Source organism: Rutilus rutilus (assembly GCF_951802725.1).
Source record: "Rutilus rutilus genome assembly, chromosome: 14".
In the NCBI taxonomy this organism is placed as follows: Eukaryota; Metazoa; Chordata; class Actinopteri; order Cypriniformes; family Leuciscidae; genus Rutilus; species Rutilus rutilus.
Window position 1 is genome coordinate 21,915,410 of NC_140219.1, and position 12,279 is coordinate 21,927,688.

Consider the following 12,279-nt stretch of genomic DNA (forward strand, 5'->3'; position numbering starts at 1 on the left):
ACTACGTCACTTCTCCCCCACTTTCTTTCACAAACACAAAAGCTACATAACCCTACCTTTCAGAAGTGAGTGTCGGGCTTCAAAATCATTAGTCATCTCCAGCAGTAAAAGTCGTCATCTTTCGTATTCATGTCCTGATAGTTTTATTCGTTTTGATGACATTTTTGGTTGTACATCAGGGTGTTTTGCATGTAGACCGATGCCGCTCTAAAGAGTAGGGGCGGGGCGGGGCGGGGCGGGAGTGGCACTACTAGGTAAAATGATTGAAAGTATATTTAGATTTAGAACTAATGGGGTGATAACTTTTCGAATACAAGTCTAATATAGTCAAATTATAAATGAATGTCCCAAAAATAGATGAATGAATTAAATAAAAAAATAAAACTCTTTCTTTCTTGCCAGCCTGACTGTGCTGCTGCCCTAGGCGACTTCCTAGTTTGCCTTTAGACAATCAGCAATTGCCCATCTGCAATTCTTGTGCGTCTCAGACTTTAGTAATATATTCTACATGCTCGTTTAATACTGTTCTCTGTTTTTTTTTTTTTTTTTTACCATTTGTTTCAGCCATAGAGAATCGTGAGTGAAATACAAGTTTGCCATTAACAGTATTGTCCTGAGGCTTTATGGATGATTTGGTTATTGCATAAAAAAAAAAAAATCAGCTTTTCAGTTGTGGTCATACAATAATTAAATGGGCTCACATAGAAATCCATACATGTGTTTCTGCATTTTTGAAGTAGGAACAGCAGTGTGAGGTAGATTTTTACCTAAATCCATTATATTCATTTTATCAGCATGTGTTTCCTGGGAAATGAACAATGAGCTTGACATTGTGTTCTACCAGTTAAGCTGCACTTTAATGTCACTACTGTCAGCTTGAAAAAGTCTCTTAAGTCGCTTATCTTTTATTTTTATTTGTTGGCATTGTCGAAGAGTAACTATAGGGAGCTTTGAAATGGTACTTTTCTCTTGCACATGCTTATTAGATTCATCCACTGTCGCTTACAGATATATATATATATTTCAGTGATGAATTTCAGAGGTTGACTCAGAAAAGTAATAATGAAGTAATATAACCCTATCAGTTGAGTAGAAAAAAAATATATAAATATAAAAAAAAACACTTTTTTAAAAAGTTTTATACCAAACCACTATATAACTATCTTAAAAAGAAATGTTTTAGTCACATGAGCTTCCTGTTGTCATCAATGAATGAGTGTTGCTGTAGTGTGGTGGATGTAACAGCACATTTGGAGCAAAAAGCAATTTGGTTTACCTGCATGCACTGACTAGTCACTTTTACCCGTTGATAACACCCAGCATTCTTCAAGGTAAATCCGACAAGATGAAAATAGCACAAAACTCTTTTAGTCTGTTCCTTGAAGAATGCTTTCTCTGTCTCTCTCTTCATGTATGCATGTGAATGTATATGTCCAGAGAGAGAGAGAGAGGACTTCATTATCATCTTACACAGTACATACTGCAGCTTAGCAAGCCAGATGATTTTGTAACTACAATCTCCCTATATCTGTCTGTCTCTCTATATTACAGGAGACGGCACTGAAACCACCACTCTATGGCACACTCTGTGGCACAGGTACAGCTCGCTCCCACAGGATAAAAATCAATCTCTAGCTGCCATTTCCTAAAGAGAGGGAGGGAGGGAGAGGAAGGCAATCACTGAAGAGGTGAAAACGTGAACTGTACAGAATCTCCAGCCTCAAACGAGTCCTAGAGAGCAACATCAGACTAATTTAACCGTCCGAAACTCTGCTTGTGATTTTTAGGAGGTTTGAAATGCTTTGTTTAAACCCTTTTGTCCTCATTCACCGGTTGCACCGAATAGGGCACGAAAGACACCTCCACTCTGCTTATCCAAATGGAATATGACTATGGCAAAGACCTCTGTATAGGATGTTTATATAGATATGTATTTATGTATAGAAGCATCACAGTCCTTGTCGTCTGTGTGTCTATTTATTGATTTTCTTGATTGACGAATTAGACAAAGTTCGATGAAACTTTGACGTGCCTGCTGGTTGTTTCTTTTTTCATTCTATATATCCTTTGCTCACCTGCTATTACTGTTTTATTTGTTCATTCTGTGCTCGCACAGGCGCCGTATCCGATAGATCCGTTATCACGGCCTTGATACGGCAAACTCCTCGTCACTGATTGCCAAGGCTTGTTAACGTGTGGCTAACACTGAAATGCATGGCCCTCTATAGGAGGTACCAACACACTTTAGCTGTGACACTGATTGCCTCCGAATTTGGGACGTGGAAGAGTCTAATATAGCCCTAATGCTTTACTAAGCTACAATCATATGGGACAGTGTTCCTGCTTTCTAATCAAAGAATCCCCTTGTACGCAGTAGAAAGGGACACCGAGTCTGACCTTTATATGTTGTCTGTGTAGTTCGCTTTTACCAGAGCCAATATAACCTGTAAGATGTATTTAACTGATTTTGAATAGAAAGCCTCCGGCAATCTGTCATACGAGATGGTAGGTTTTAGTTACATCACCTGGGTGTTTGTATATTCTGAAACTGACATGTTATGTATTCATACAACCGAGATGGAAAAAACTAAAAAAAACTAAAAAACGTATATTAAAAGTAGAAAAAACAATACAGAGCACGAAAATACAACGTGGACTATTCAGATTTCATGTCAACAGCAATAAATTTACAATCAAACGAGAACTCACACTACATGAGCACTTTAAAGTCGTGATAACAAGCATCCTACAGCTCTTTTGTGAAACTTAGCAGTCTGGTATTTCCGTCTTGAATGACTATTACATCACTAATAAATTGCTTTGATGGATAGCACTTTTGTTCAAGCAGTAATTTACTCCTTTTTAGCAAATGGGCTGATTTGTAGAAGTGTCTTTGGGCCCAAATGTTTGACCTCTTACTCCTGCGGAGGTATCAGATGTCTTAATGGTGTCAAGTGTAACGCTCTGGAGTAGGAAACACAGAATGACTCACACATAAAACTGTAGCACTGTGCAAGAAACAATTAGACATGCCTGGATATTTGCGATAGACAAAGAAAAGGATGGGAGGGAAAAAAAAAAGAATGGACTTTCTTTTAATGTAAGGGTCTCATCACTTTCATTATATATGAAGCACCTTACATTATCTTTGTATTCTTCTTTGATTTGCCAACATGTGAAGTCAACTGTATATAACTGTTTTATGTATGTTTGAGCTTTGGAAGTTTATTAAAGTCTTTTGCATTGTACTGCACATTTCCATGCGTCGTTTATTAACTAAACAATATTACATTTATATGCAGTGGGGTCCAAAAGCCTGAGACCACTATGATAATGTGTCTGTATTGTAGTTTTTTTTTTTATGTAATGCTCATTTTATTATAAACAATAAAGTAAGGGGAACATGTCACAAAATGTATTATTTGATATTAGCATCTACTTCTTCATTTGATGATTTAAAAAAAATATTTTTAATCTGGTCTCTGATTTTTGGACTGCACTGTATATATTCCCATTTAATATATTACTTAATTTCCTTTTCACAATATATATATATATTTTTTTTTTGTGCATAAAGTAAGAATGCTGTGGTGCATTAATTAAAGCCTATACAAAGCATAAAAGCTGAGCCACATTGGCTTTTTAAACTCACAAGTACTCCTCAGTCTGTGAAAGTACATAAATTACGCAACCACATTTATTTAGCTCAATTATGAAACTGCAGAAATTTATTGAAATATACCTTTTTATAAGACTTAACAATTAACAAATTTTAAGGCTCACTGATCACATATTTCCTCAACATCCGTTTGTGAGCAGGCCCAAGAGCCAGCCATTGTTCCCATGTATGTGGTTTCAAAGCATCTGTTCCAGAAGTTCACATGAAAGAAGGGAGAAATGAGAGGCGCAGTGGAAAACAATTTAATTGCTTATCAAAGTTACTTTAAATTGCAAGACTGGAGAGCTACACATTTCCCTTAAGGGAAATATGTCCTTGGCGATTAGAGAAAATGGTGCACATGCACTACGTTGAGCTTGTCTCCTTTTTTTTTCTGAGGTAGTGTGCAAATGTCAGCCTGCTATTAATATCACAATGTAAACTCTCAATGTGCTAAACTATGTGTACACTCTATGTTTGCATGCACACTTCCATAAGAACTGAGTGAGAAGACCATCATCAAAGCACATTTGCTATTTCGTGAAATACTTTTGCTCACTCCAGCTTGCACATGTATTCCAGATAAATATATACATAAAAAAAAAACTTTTACGATCCTGTGTCAAATATTTAATAGATAATGTAGAATCAGCAGGCTGCTGCTTCTACCAAATAAATAAAGGAATATACATGAAATAGTGATTTGAATTGATATGATTTTATCTTTCTGTAGCTCAAACTGTAGCCCATGGCATCGCTAGCAATGCCAAGGTCATGGGTTCAATTCCCAGGGAATGCATGAATTGATTAAATATAAAGCTTGAGTGCAGTGTAAGTTACTTTGGATAAAACCATCTGTCAAATGCATAAATGTAAATATCATTTCATCAGTTGTTCGAGAAGAAAGAGATCACAGAATGATACAAAAGACTAGCACAGTCATGTAGGAAATCAGTTGCTTTTTACAACGGTCAATTATACTGTCAAGTGGTCATTAGATTAGATTAGATTAGATTAGATTCAACTTTATTGTCATTACACAAGTACAGGTACAAGGCAACGAAATGCAGTTTAGGTCTAACCAGAAGTGCAATAGCAGCAAGTGCAGGATATACAGTGGTTCATAAGTGCAGAACATGGATATGTACTGAATAAATATAGAGTTGAATACTATTATAAACAAAAATTTACAGATAGATTGTCCTATGAATATAATATACAGATAACTCTTACTGTGAACAGAATTTACAGCTAGAAATGTACTGAATATAATAATATACAGATGGCTATTACTATAAACAGAATGTTTACAGATAGATATGTACTGAATATAATATACAGATGGCTGTTACTATAAACATAATTTTACAGATAGATATGTACTATGAATATATATACAGATGGCTGTTACTATAAACAGAATGTGAGCATAATATACAGATGGATATTACTATAAACAGAATTTTACAAATAGATATATGTATAAGTTAGGCTAATGAGCAGTATAACAATGGATTTAAAGTAGTGCAAATAAAGTTTGGACAGAAGCTATCCGAGTGAGTGCAGTGGAAAGTAATTGCATATTACAGTTAAGGTACGATATTGCAATGTATATATAACAGTCGGTACTGTAAATAAACAGTCGGCAGTGCAAATGAGCATATTCCAGTCAAGGTAGTAGTGCAAGATGCATATGTAAACAGTTGTTACTGTAATAACAGTCAGCAGTGCAAATGAACATTATAGTATTGCAAATAACAAAATGGAGGCAGGTGTGAGGAGGGAGAGGAGAGTCAATCAGTATATAAGGGGAGTGGGATCAATGAGGGTTAGAGTTTAATAAAGAGACAGCTCTGGGGAAAAAACTGTTCTTTAGTCTGCTGGTCCTGGTCCGGAGGCACCTGAAACGCCTGCCGGAAGGCAGGAGAGAAAACAGTCTGTGGGCTGGGTGAGAGGAGTCCTTAAGGATGCTGCGAGCTCGATGCAGACAGCGTTTCCTCTGGATGTGCTCGATGGCAGGTAGTGGAGTCCCAGTGATGCGCTGGGCGGTTTTCACCACCCGCTGCAGTGCCTTGCGCTCTGCAACAGAACAGCTCCCATACCACACTGTAGCACAGTTGGTCAGGATGCTTTCTATTGCACAGCGATAGAAGTTCACCAGGATAGTGGAGGAAAGCTGATTCTTCCTCAGTGTCCTCAGGAAGAAGAGGCGCTGGTGAGCCTTCTTGACCAGGCTGGAGGTGTTGGTTGTCCAGGTCATGTCCGCCGAGATGTGGGTCCCCAGGAACTTGAAACTGGAGACACGCTCAACAGCCATTCCATTGATGTAGATGGTGTCGTGTGTGCCTCTTGACACTTTCCTGAAGTCCACGATGAGCTCCTTCGTTTTGGTGGTGTTGAGGAGCTGGTTATTTTCGGTGCACCATGTGGCCAGGTGCTTGATCTCCTCCCTATAGGCAGTCTCATCGTTGTTGCTGATGAGACCAATCACCGTAGTGTCGTCCGCAAACTTGACGATGGAATTAGATCCGTACACAGGCTTGCAGTCGGAGGTGAAGAGGGAGTAGAGGAACGGGCTTAGCACACAGCCCTGTGGTACACCAGTGTTGAGTGTGATGGATGTGGAGCAGTTGGAGCCTGATCGAACATTCTGGGGTCTGTTGGTCAAGGAGTCCAAAATCCAGTTGCACATGGAGGTGTTGAAGCCCAGGTCTCCTAGTTTGGCTATTAACTTAGTTGGGATGACAGTGTTGAATGCTGAGCTGAAGTCAACAAACAGCATGCGTGCATAAGTGTTCTTATTGTCCAGATGTGTGAGCACAGAGTGCAGTGCCATGGAGACTGCATCCTCTGTGCTCCTATTGCTACGGTAGGCAAACTGGTGTGAGTCCAATGTGGATGGTAGAGAGTCTTTTAGGTGTGCCAGGACCAGCCGCTCAAAGCACTTCATTACGATGGGTGTGAGTGCTACAGGGCGGTAGTCATTAAGGCACTTCGGGCTGGAGTGTTTTGGCACTGGCACAATGGAAGTGCATTTAAAGCATGTTGGTACAGTTGCTTGGGCAAGAGACAGGTTGAAAATGTCTGTAAAAACCCCAGCGAGCTGCTCCGCACATGCCCTGAGTACGCGTCCAGGGATGTTGTCTGGTCCAGCAGCCTTGTGCGCGCTGATCCTGCTCAGTGCATTGCAGACATCTGTGGAGGAGAGTGTGATCGGTGGGTGGTCAGCTGAGGATTTGAGCTTGGTGGCAGTTTCTCTGTTGTCTCTTTCAAAGCGAGCATAAAAGTCATTTAGCTCGTTCAGGAAGTTGACATCAGTGGCTGCATTATACAAATCTGAACGCAGAATGCCGCAATCGACCAATCAGAATGGAGTATTCCAGAGAGTCTTACTGTCTTTGGATTTAAAGAATGGGCAAAAATCTTCCAACAGATTGGTCTCCATCTGCTGGCAAATTATGTTTCTTAAAGATATGTAATTTAGCCATTGTTATTCTTCAAATTGACTGTGACAGCTGAGGAGAGTTTTGTGTGTTGGCTCTGCTTGATTTGTGGCGTTGAGCTTAAATGTATTATTTGTTTGACAGCGTTTAGAGGAAGAAGAATTTTCATTGAATCAAATAGAAATGCTCTAGCTGCTACATGCCATGGATTATGTGGCTCCATGTGGTGTGCACAAAGCTAACGTACCTGCATGTTTGCTCATAATCTAATAAAGCAACTGTCAATAAGGAGACTGATTAACTGTAAAGTTTCAGCCTTAATAATGGAAATGCCTCAGGGATTGAGTACATTAGCCTAAAACAACCTTGAACAGGTTAAAGGTACTGTACAGTTCACCCAAAAATGAAAGTCATTTACACACAAAGTGAGACATTATTCTTACAAATGAATACTTTTATTCAGCGAGGATGCATTAAATTGATCAAAAGTAGTAGAGACATTTATATTACAAAAGATTTGTTTTTCATATGAATGCTGTTCTTTTGAACATTATATTCTTCAAAGAATTCAGAAAAAAAAAAAAAAATCACAGTTTCCGCAAACAATATTAAGCAGCACAACTATTTTCAGAAATGTTTCTTGAGCAGAAAATCAGCATTTTATATTGATTTCTGAAAGATTAATGATGCTGAATTTTTTTAAATCTTTTTTTAGAATACTGCTGTTTTTTCTGTATGGGTTAGGGTTAGGGTTAGGGTTATTAGGCAAGTATTAAATGCAGCCTCTTGAGTTTTTATTTTTTTGTCAGTTGAAGGTAGTGGGCTGTTGTTTTGGACCCCATTGACTTACATTGAATGAACCAAAACAGTTCTTCAAAATATCTTCTTTTATGTTCTGCAGAAGAAAAAGTCACAGATTTGGAACGGCATGAGGGTGAGTAAATGATGACGCAGTTAAAATTTTAGGGTGAACTTATGTTTAATGTTGCCTTTGATTGCACTCGACTTTCACATCTGACTTTGCACAAAGTTACAAATCCTCTGAAACACATAGCTTCATTTTCTCTTTTCCTTTCCTGCGTGTGTTGGAGGGAAAGAATAAATGCATAAATTATTTCTAAAAATAAATCAAATTTTGATTAATTTAAAGAAACGTAATGACTCTAAACAAGCCACGCTGCCACAGCACAATGAAAGTGAAACCAGCGAGGAACTGCATTACTTGACTCTGAATGCCTATGAAAGTACCTCTCCAGCAGGTGCTGACTATGAGAGTACTGCACCATAGAAGAGCTCATGAATTAATAAATCGGCCGGACTTTAGAATGACAAAATGTATCTTGAGGAGGATAGACTAGGATCAGATTGCTGAGAAAGTGCAACAAAACATATGTCTTGAGATCATATTTATAATTCATATCGATCATATCCTGTGTCCTCAGTATTACATCACACACAGAGGGGCAGAATGGGGCCGGGATTTGAGGGTACCGGAGAGTCGTCCGTCGTTATAAATGATCAGGTACACGAGGGAATTACTGCAGACTGAGAATATTGTGTCCAAGCCCCAGAGGGTTTGCTGATTATCTCTATGTAGTGCTATTTATGCATTTTCTGTGCAGCGGTGTAGGAAACAGGAAGATGGTCTCTGTTATTTGCACTCAAGGCAGTGCAGCGCACTCCTGCTTCCAAATCTCTGCCAAACTGAATAATTCAATCATTTTTTTTGCAGTTCTACATTTGTGTGTTCAAAAATCGAAGCAGTTCTTAAAGACACCGGTTGTCGCTTGTTAAAATGTGCCCATTGGTTAAAAGTACAATGGTATAAATATTCACAAGCCACACAGGCATAACTATTTTTAGGCTGCACAGATTTACATACAATAGCTCTGCGATAGCTGATATTAATGTCATTGATGAAGGAAATGAATTATGAGTCTGTATATATGCAGACAGTTCTTTCAGTACAGAATTGAGCAATGCGTTTAGTCAATTAGAGAGTCTGTTTCTCACATTCAAAAGCATCCTAATGCAGAAGAGATTGTCCTAAATGGAGCACGTCTGACGTTAAAGCAGCTCTACAGCCATATAGCTTTTTGTTGGTTTTCAGGGGAGATTAGGAATTGCTTTTAAACTTGATTGTCGTGCTTGTTTGTCTAGGATTGCCAGGTTGTAAAGGCTTATTATTCCAGAGAGAAAATGTAAAAAAGCTTCAAAATAAATACACTGCTGTCTGATTAAATGCTCTCGAAATTCAATTGAAGAATGTTGTTATACACTAATCTTCAGGAAGACACTGTCTAAGAAATACATTCTTATGAAACAAGGGATCAGAATTCAATTTCCAGAGCTTGTTTTTCATTTTGTCTGCATATATCCTAGCAAGGTATATTTTGTATGCCACATTTTTTGCACTGCTCTGCAACATAATTCACATTATTTATTTATTAGTGGCATGGAGGTTTTAATGATTTTAATGTTTGTTAAAGGGGAATAGTTCACCCAAAAATCAATATTGTCATAATTTACAATGTTGTTCCAAATCTGTTTATTGTTTTTTATTTATTTTTTGTGAGGGTTATCTTATATAAAACATGGTTTACTCACTTTCATTGTAAGGGAAATGATAAAAGTTCTATTAGTGCTGCTGTGAAATATATTTGCATATATATTATACAGCTCTGTTGTTTTCTTTGCATTATTCGAGGTCTGAAAACATGGCATCTTTTTCCATTATTTTAACCAAATGTCAATTTTCTGCAAATAAATGATCTAAATGACAATATTTTTATGTGGAATTTGGAAGAAATGCTGTCAGTAGTTTGTAGAATAAATCAAACATTTTTATTTTACTCAAACAGATACATTTTGCAGTGGTCTCTTATGTTTATTGCTATTTTTTACAAATTTAAATAAAATCAAGAAATAATTCACCCAATTCTAATAAAAATGCTGCCATTATTTACTAAATCTCATGTCTCTCAAAATCCTCATGACTTTCTTTCAAGAAATTTTTTAACTATATTTTTACTTTGATTGAACGGAAAAGATTTTTTTTTTTTTTCAAATTGCCTTGTTTTGTGTTTTACCGTGACGTGAGAAGAAAGCCAAACAGGCTTGGAACGTCATGAGGGTGAGTAAATGATGACAGAAGTTTCATTTATGGGTGAACTGTTCCCTCTAAGAAATATACACAATTGTGACACACAAAACGTGTGTTCATTTTCCAAAGAAAGCATCTTCTTCCTCCATCTTCAGGGCTTATTTCTAGGAAACAGTGCCGTGTGGAACGGACATTTCCATGAGATCTTTTCTAAGTGGGTAAGCAGAAGATCGGCTAGTCAGGTTGGGAGGCGTTGACTTAAAGACACTGTTCAGAGCCACTGTAATCCAGGTAATCCAGCACAGATTTCTTGATTTACGCTCGCAAAAGAGATTGGAAGACGATAAGAGCCCAGCCGCATCTTAGAATAGCTTATAATCTGGTTTGGACAGAGGACTAAGAGGTATTTACCCAGCCTTAACATTTGCTGAAGCAGATGGTAAGAAGGGGGGTTGGTGCCACCAAACTTCCTCATCTATCTACAGGACAAAAAAAAAAAAAAAAAAAAAAAACGGGAGAAAAAAGAACAGTGGATGATAATCAATGTTGTTTATTTGCTGCTTGACTCCTTAAGTACTGTCAGCCAGATTATAGGCTTTCCTGGGGATAATCGGAGACAGCAGACAATTGCCTTTTTTCCATCCTGAAAGTGTGATGGCGTAAAGAAGGCGGTTTAGGGTGGATGCCGACTCTTAATTCCTGATTAGTCCTGATCCAAACCTTGCTCAAATTAACTGGGCAGGGTGCTAATCACTGAGCCTCAGACACTCTCTGCTCCGCTCTGCCGGCGATTGTATACTACATAGCTGACATGGAGTAGACGTCTCTAGAGTGAGACCTAATTAGGGCAGGCTTTTGAACCCTGCTCCGAACAATGTTTGACCACACAATAGACAAGTGATTTGCTCCAAGCCGTTGTTACTTTGTTGACTATATAATAGCCCCTCAACAGAGCTGTCTCTCAACGAGGCTTGCGTTTGTCGCGCTGAACATACAGCTGTCGCTCCTAAGCCTGGTCTGAATAGCTTCTTATGAATGGCATTTCTGATATTTGAAAAGAAATAAAAGGAATACTGAAATACACTACCATTCAAATGTTTTTGGCTCGTAATATTTTTCTATGATTTTGAAGAAGTCTTTTTTGCTCACCAAGGCTCCATTTATTCAATAATAATAAAATAAAACAAAACAAAAAATAAAACATTTAAAGAGGCTGTGGTCTTTAGCGCCCTTGTTAGTGCCCCCGCTTCCCATGTTGGAGACGCCGGTTTGAGTCCTGCTCGGAGCGGAGCGAGTAGGCCCGGAGGGGTTACGATGGTGCCGTGACCCGGATGGGAGTGAAGTTTAGGGGGGTGAGTGTAAAGGAGGCCAGCTAGTGAGAACTGTGCAGGTAAACCTCACTCCCCTGGCTTCAAGAGATGCACTAATGATAGATGCTAAGGCTGCAGCCTTTAGCATCCATGTTTGCGCGCCTGCCTCTCACGACAGAAACGCCTGTTCGAATCCCGCTCGGAGTTTACACTGTAAAATATTATATAATCAATAAGTTATGACAACATATGTTTTTACCTTGCTTTAACTCATCAAAATAAGTTAAGCAATTGTCAACTTTTTTATGTTATACAAGATTCAACAAATTTTTTAAGTCAGTTTAATGTAATTTAAGTTGAAATGGTTTAAACATCCAAGTTGATTGAACTTAAAAAAATTTAAGGCAGCAACTTTGTTTTACAGAATTTATTCCTGTGATGGCAAAGCTAGTGAGAAATCTTTCGAATATGCTGATTTGCTGCTCAAGAAACATTTCGTGTTATTATCAACGTTGCAAACAGATGCACATATAAGTATAGGAAGTTCAAATAAAATGCATTAATTTGAAATAGAATTTTATAAATGTCTCCAGTCACAGTTTGAACAGTTTGATACATAAAATGAAAAGGTTAATTTCTTTAAAAAAAAAAACTTTTGATTGATAGTGTATAACCTTTGTTTTATATTAAATATCCTTGGCTATTTAATTAATGCTATAGAGAAGCAAATTCTCTCAACACTACTAGAATGAACCTTTCGTTTTT

At 37.9% G+C, this 12,279-nt stretch overlaps 1 protein-coding gene across 5 annotated transcripts in view; it reads left to right on the top strand.

Moving 5' to 3' along the window:
• pcdh11 (protocadherin 11) overlaps positions 1-12,279 on the top strand; it is a 179,162-nt gene that overhangs the window by 23,286 nt on the left and 143,597 nt on the right. For 2 of the 5 annotated variants that reach the window (XM_084430318.1, XM_084430319.1), the window contains exon 4: positions 1,552-3,247. The exons of the other annotated variants lie outside the window; for them this stretch is intronic. In XM_084430318.1, coding sequence (XP_084286444.1) covers positions 1,552-1,635 — 84 coding nt within the window. In that variant the 3' untranslated portion in view covers positions 1,636-3,247. Of the gene's footprint in view, positions 1-1,551; positions 3,248-12,279 lie in introns of those variants that run through there. 5 annotated transcript variants of the gene reach the window in all.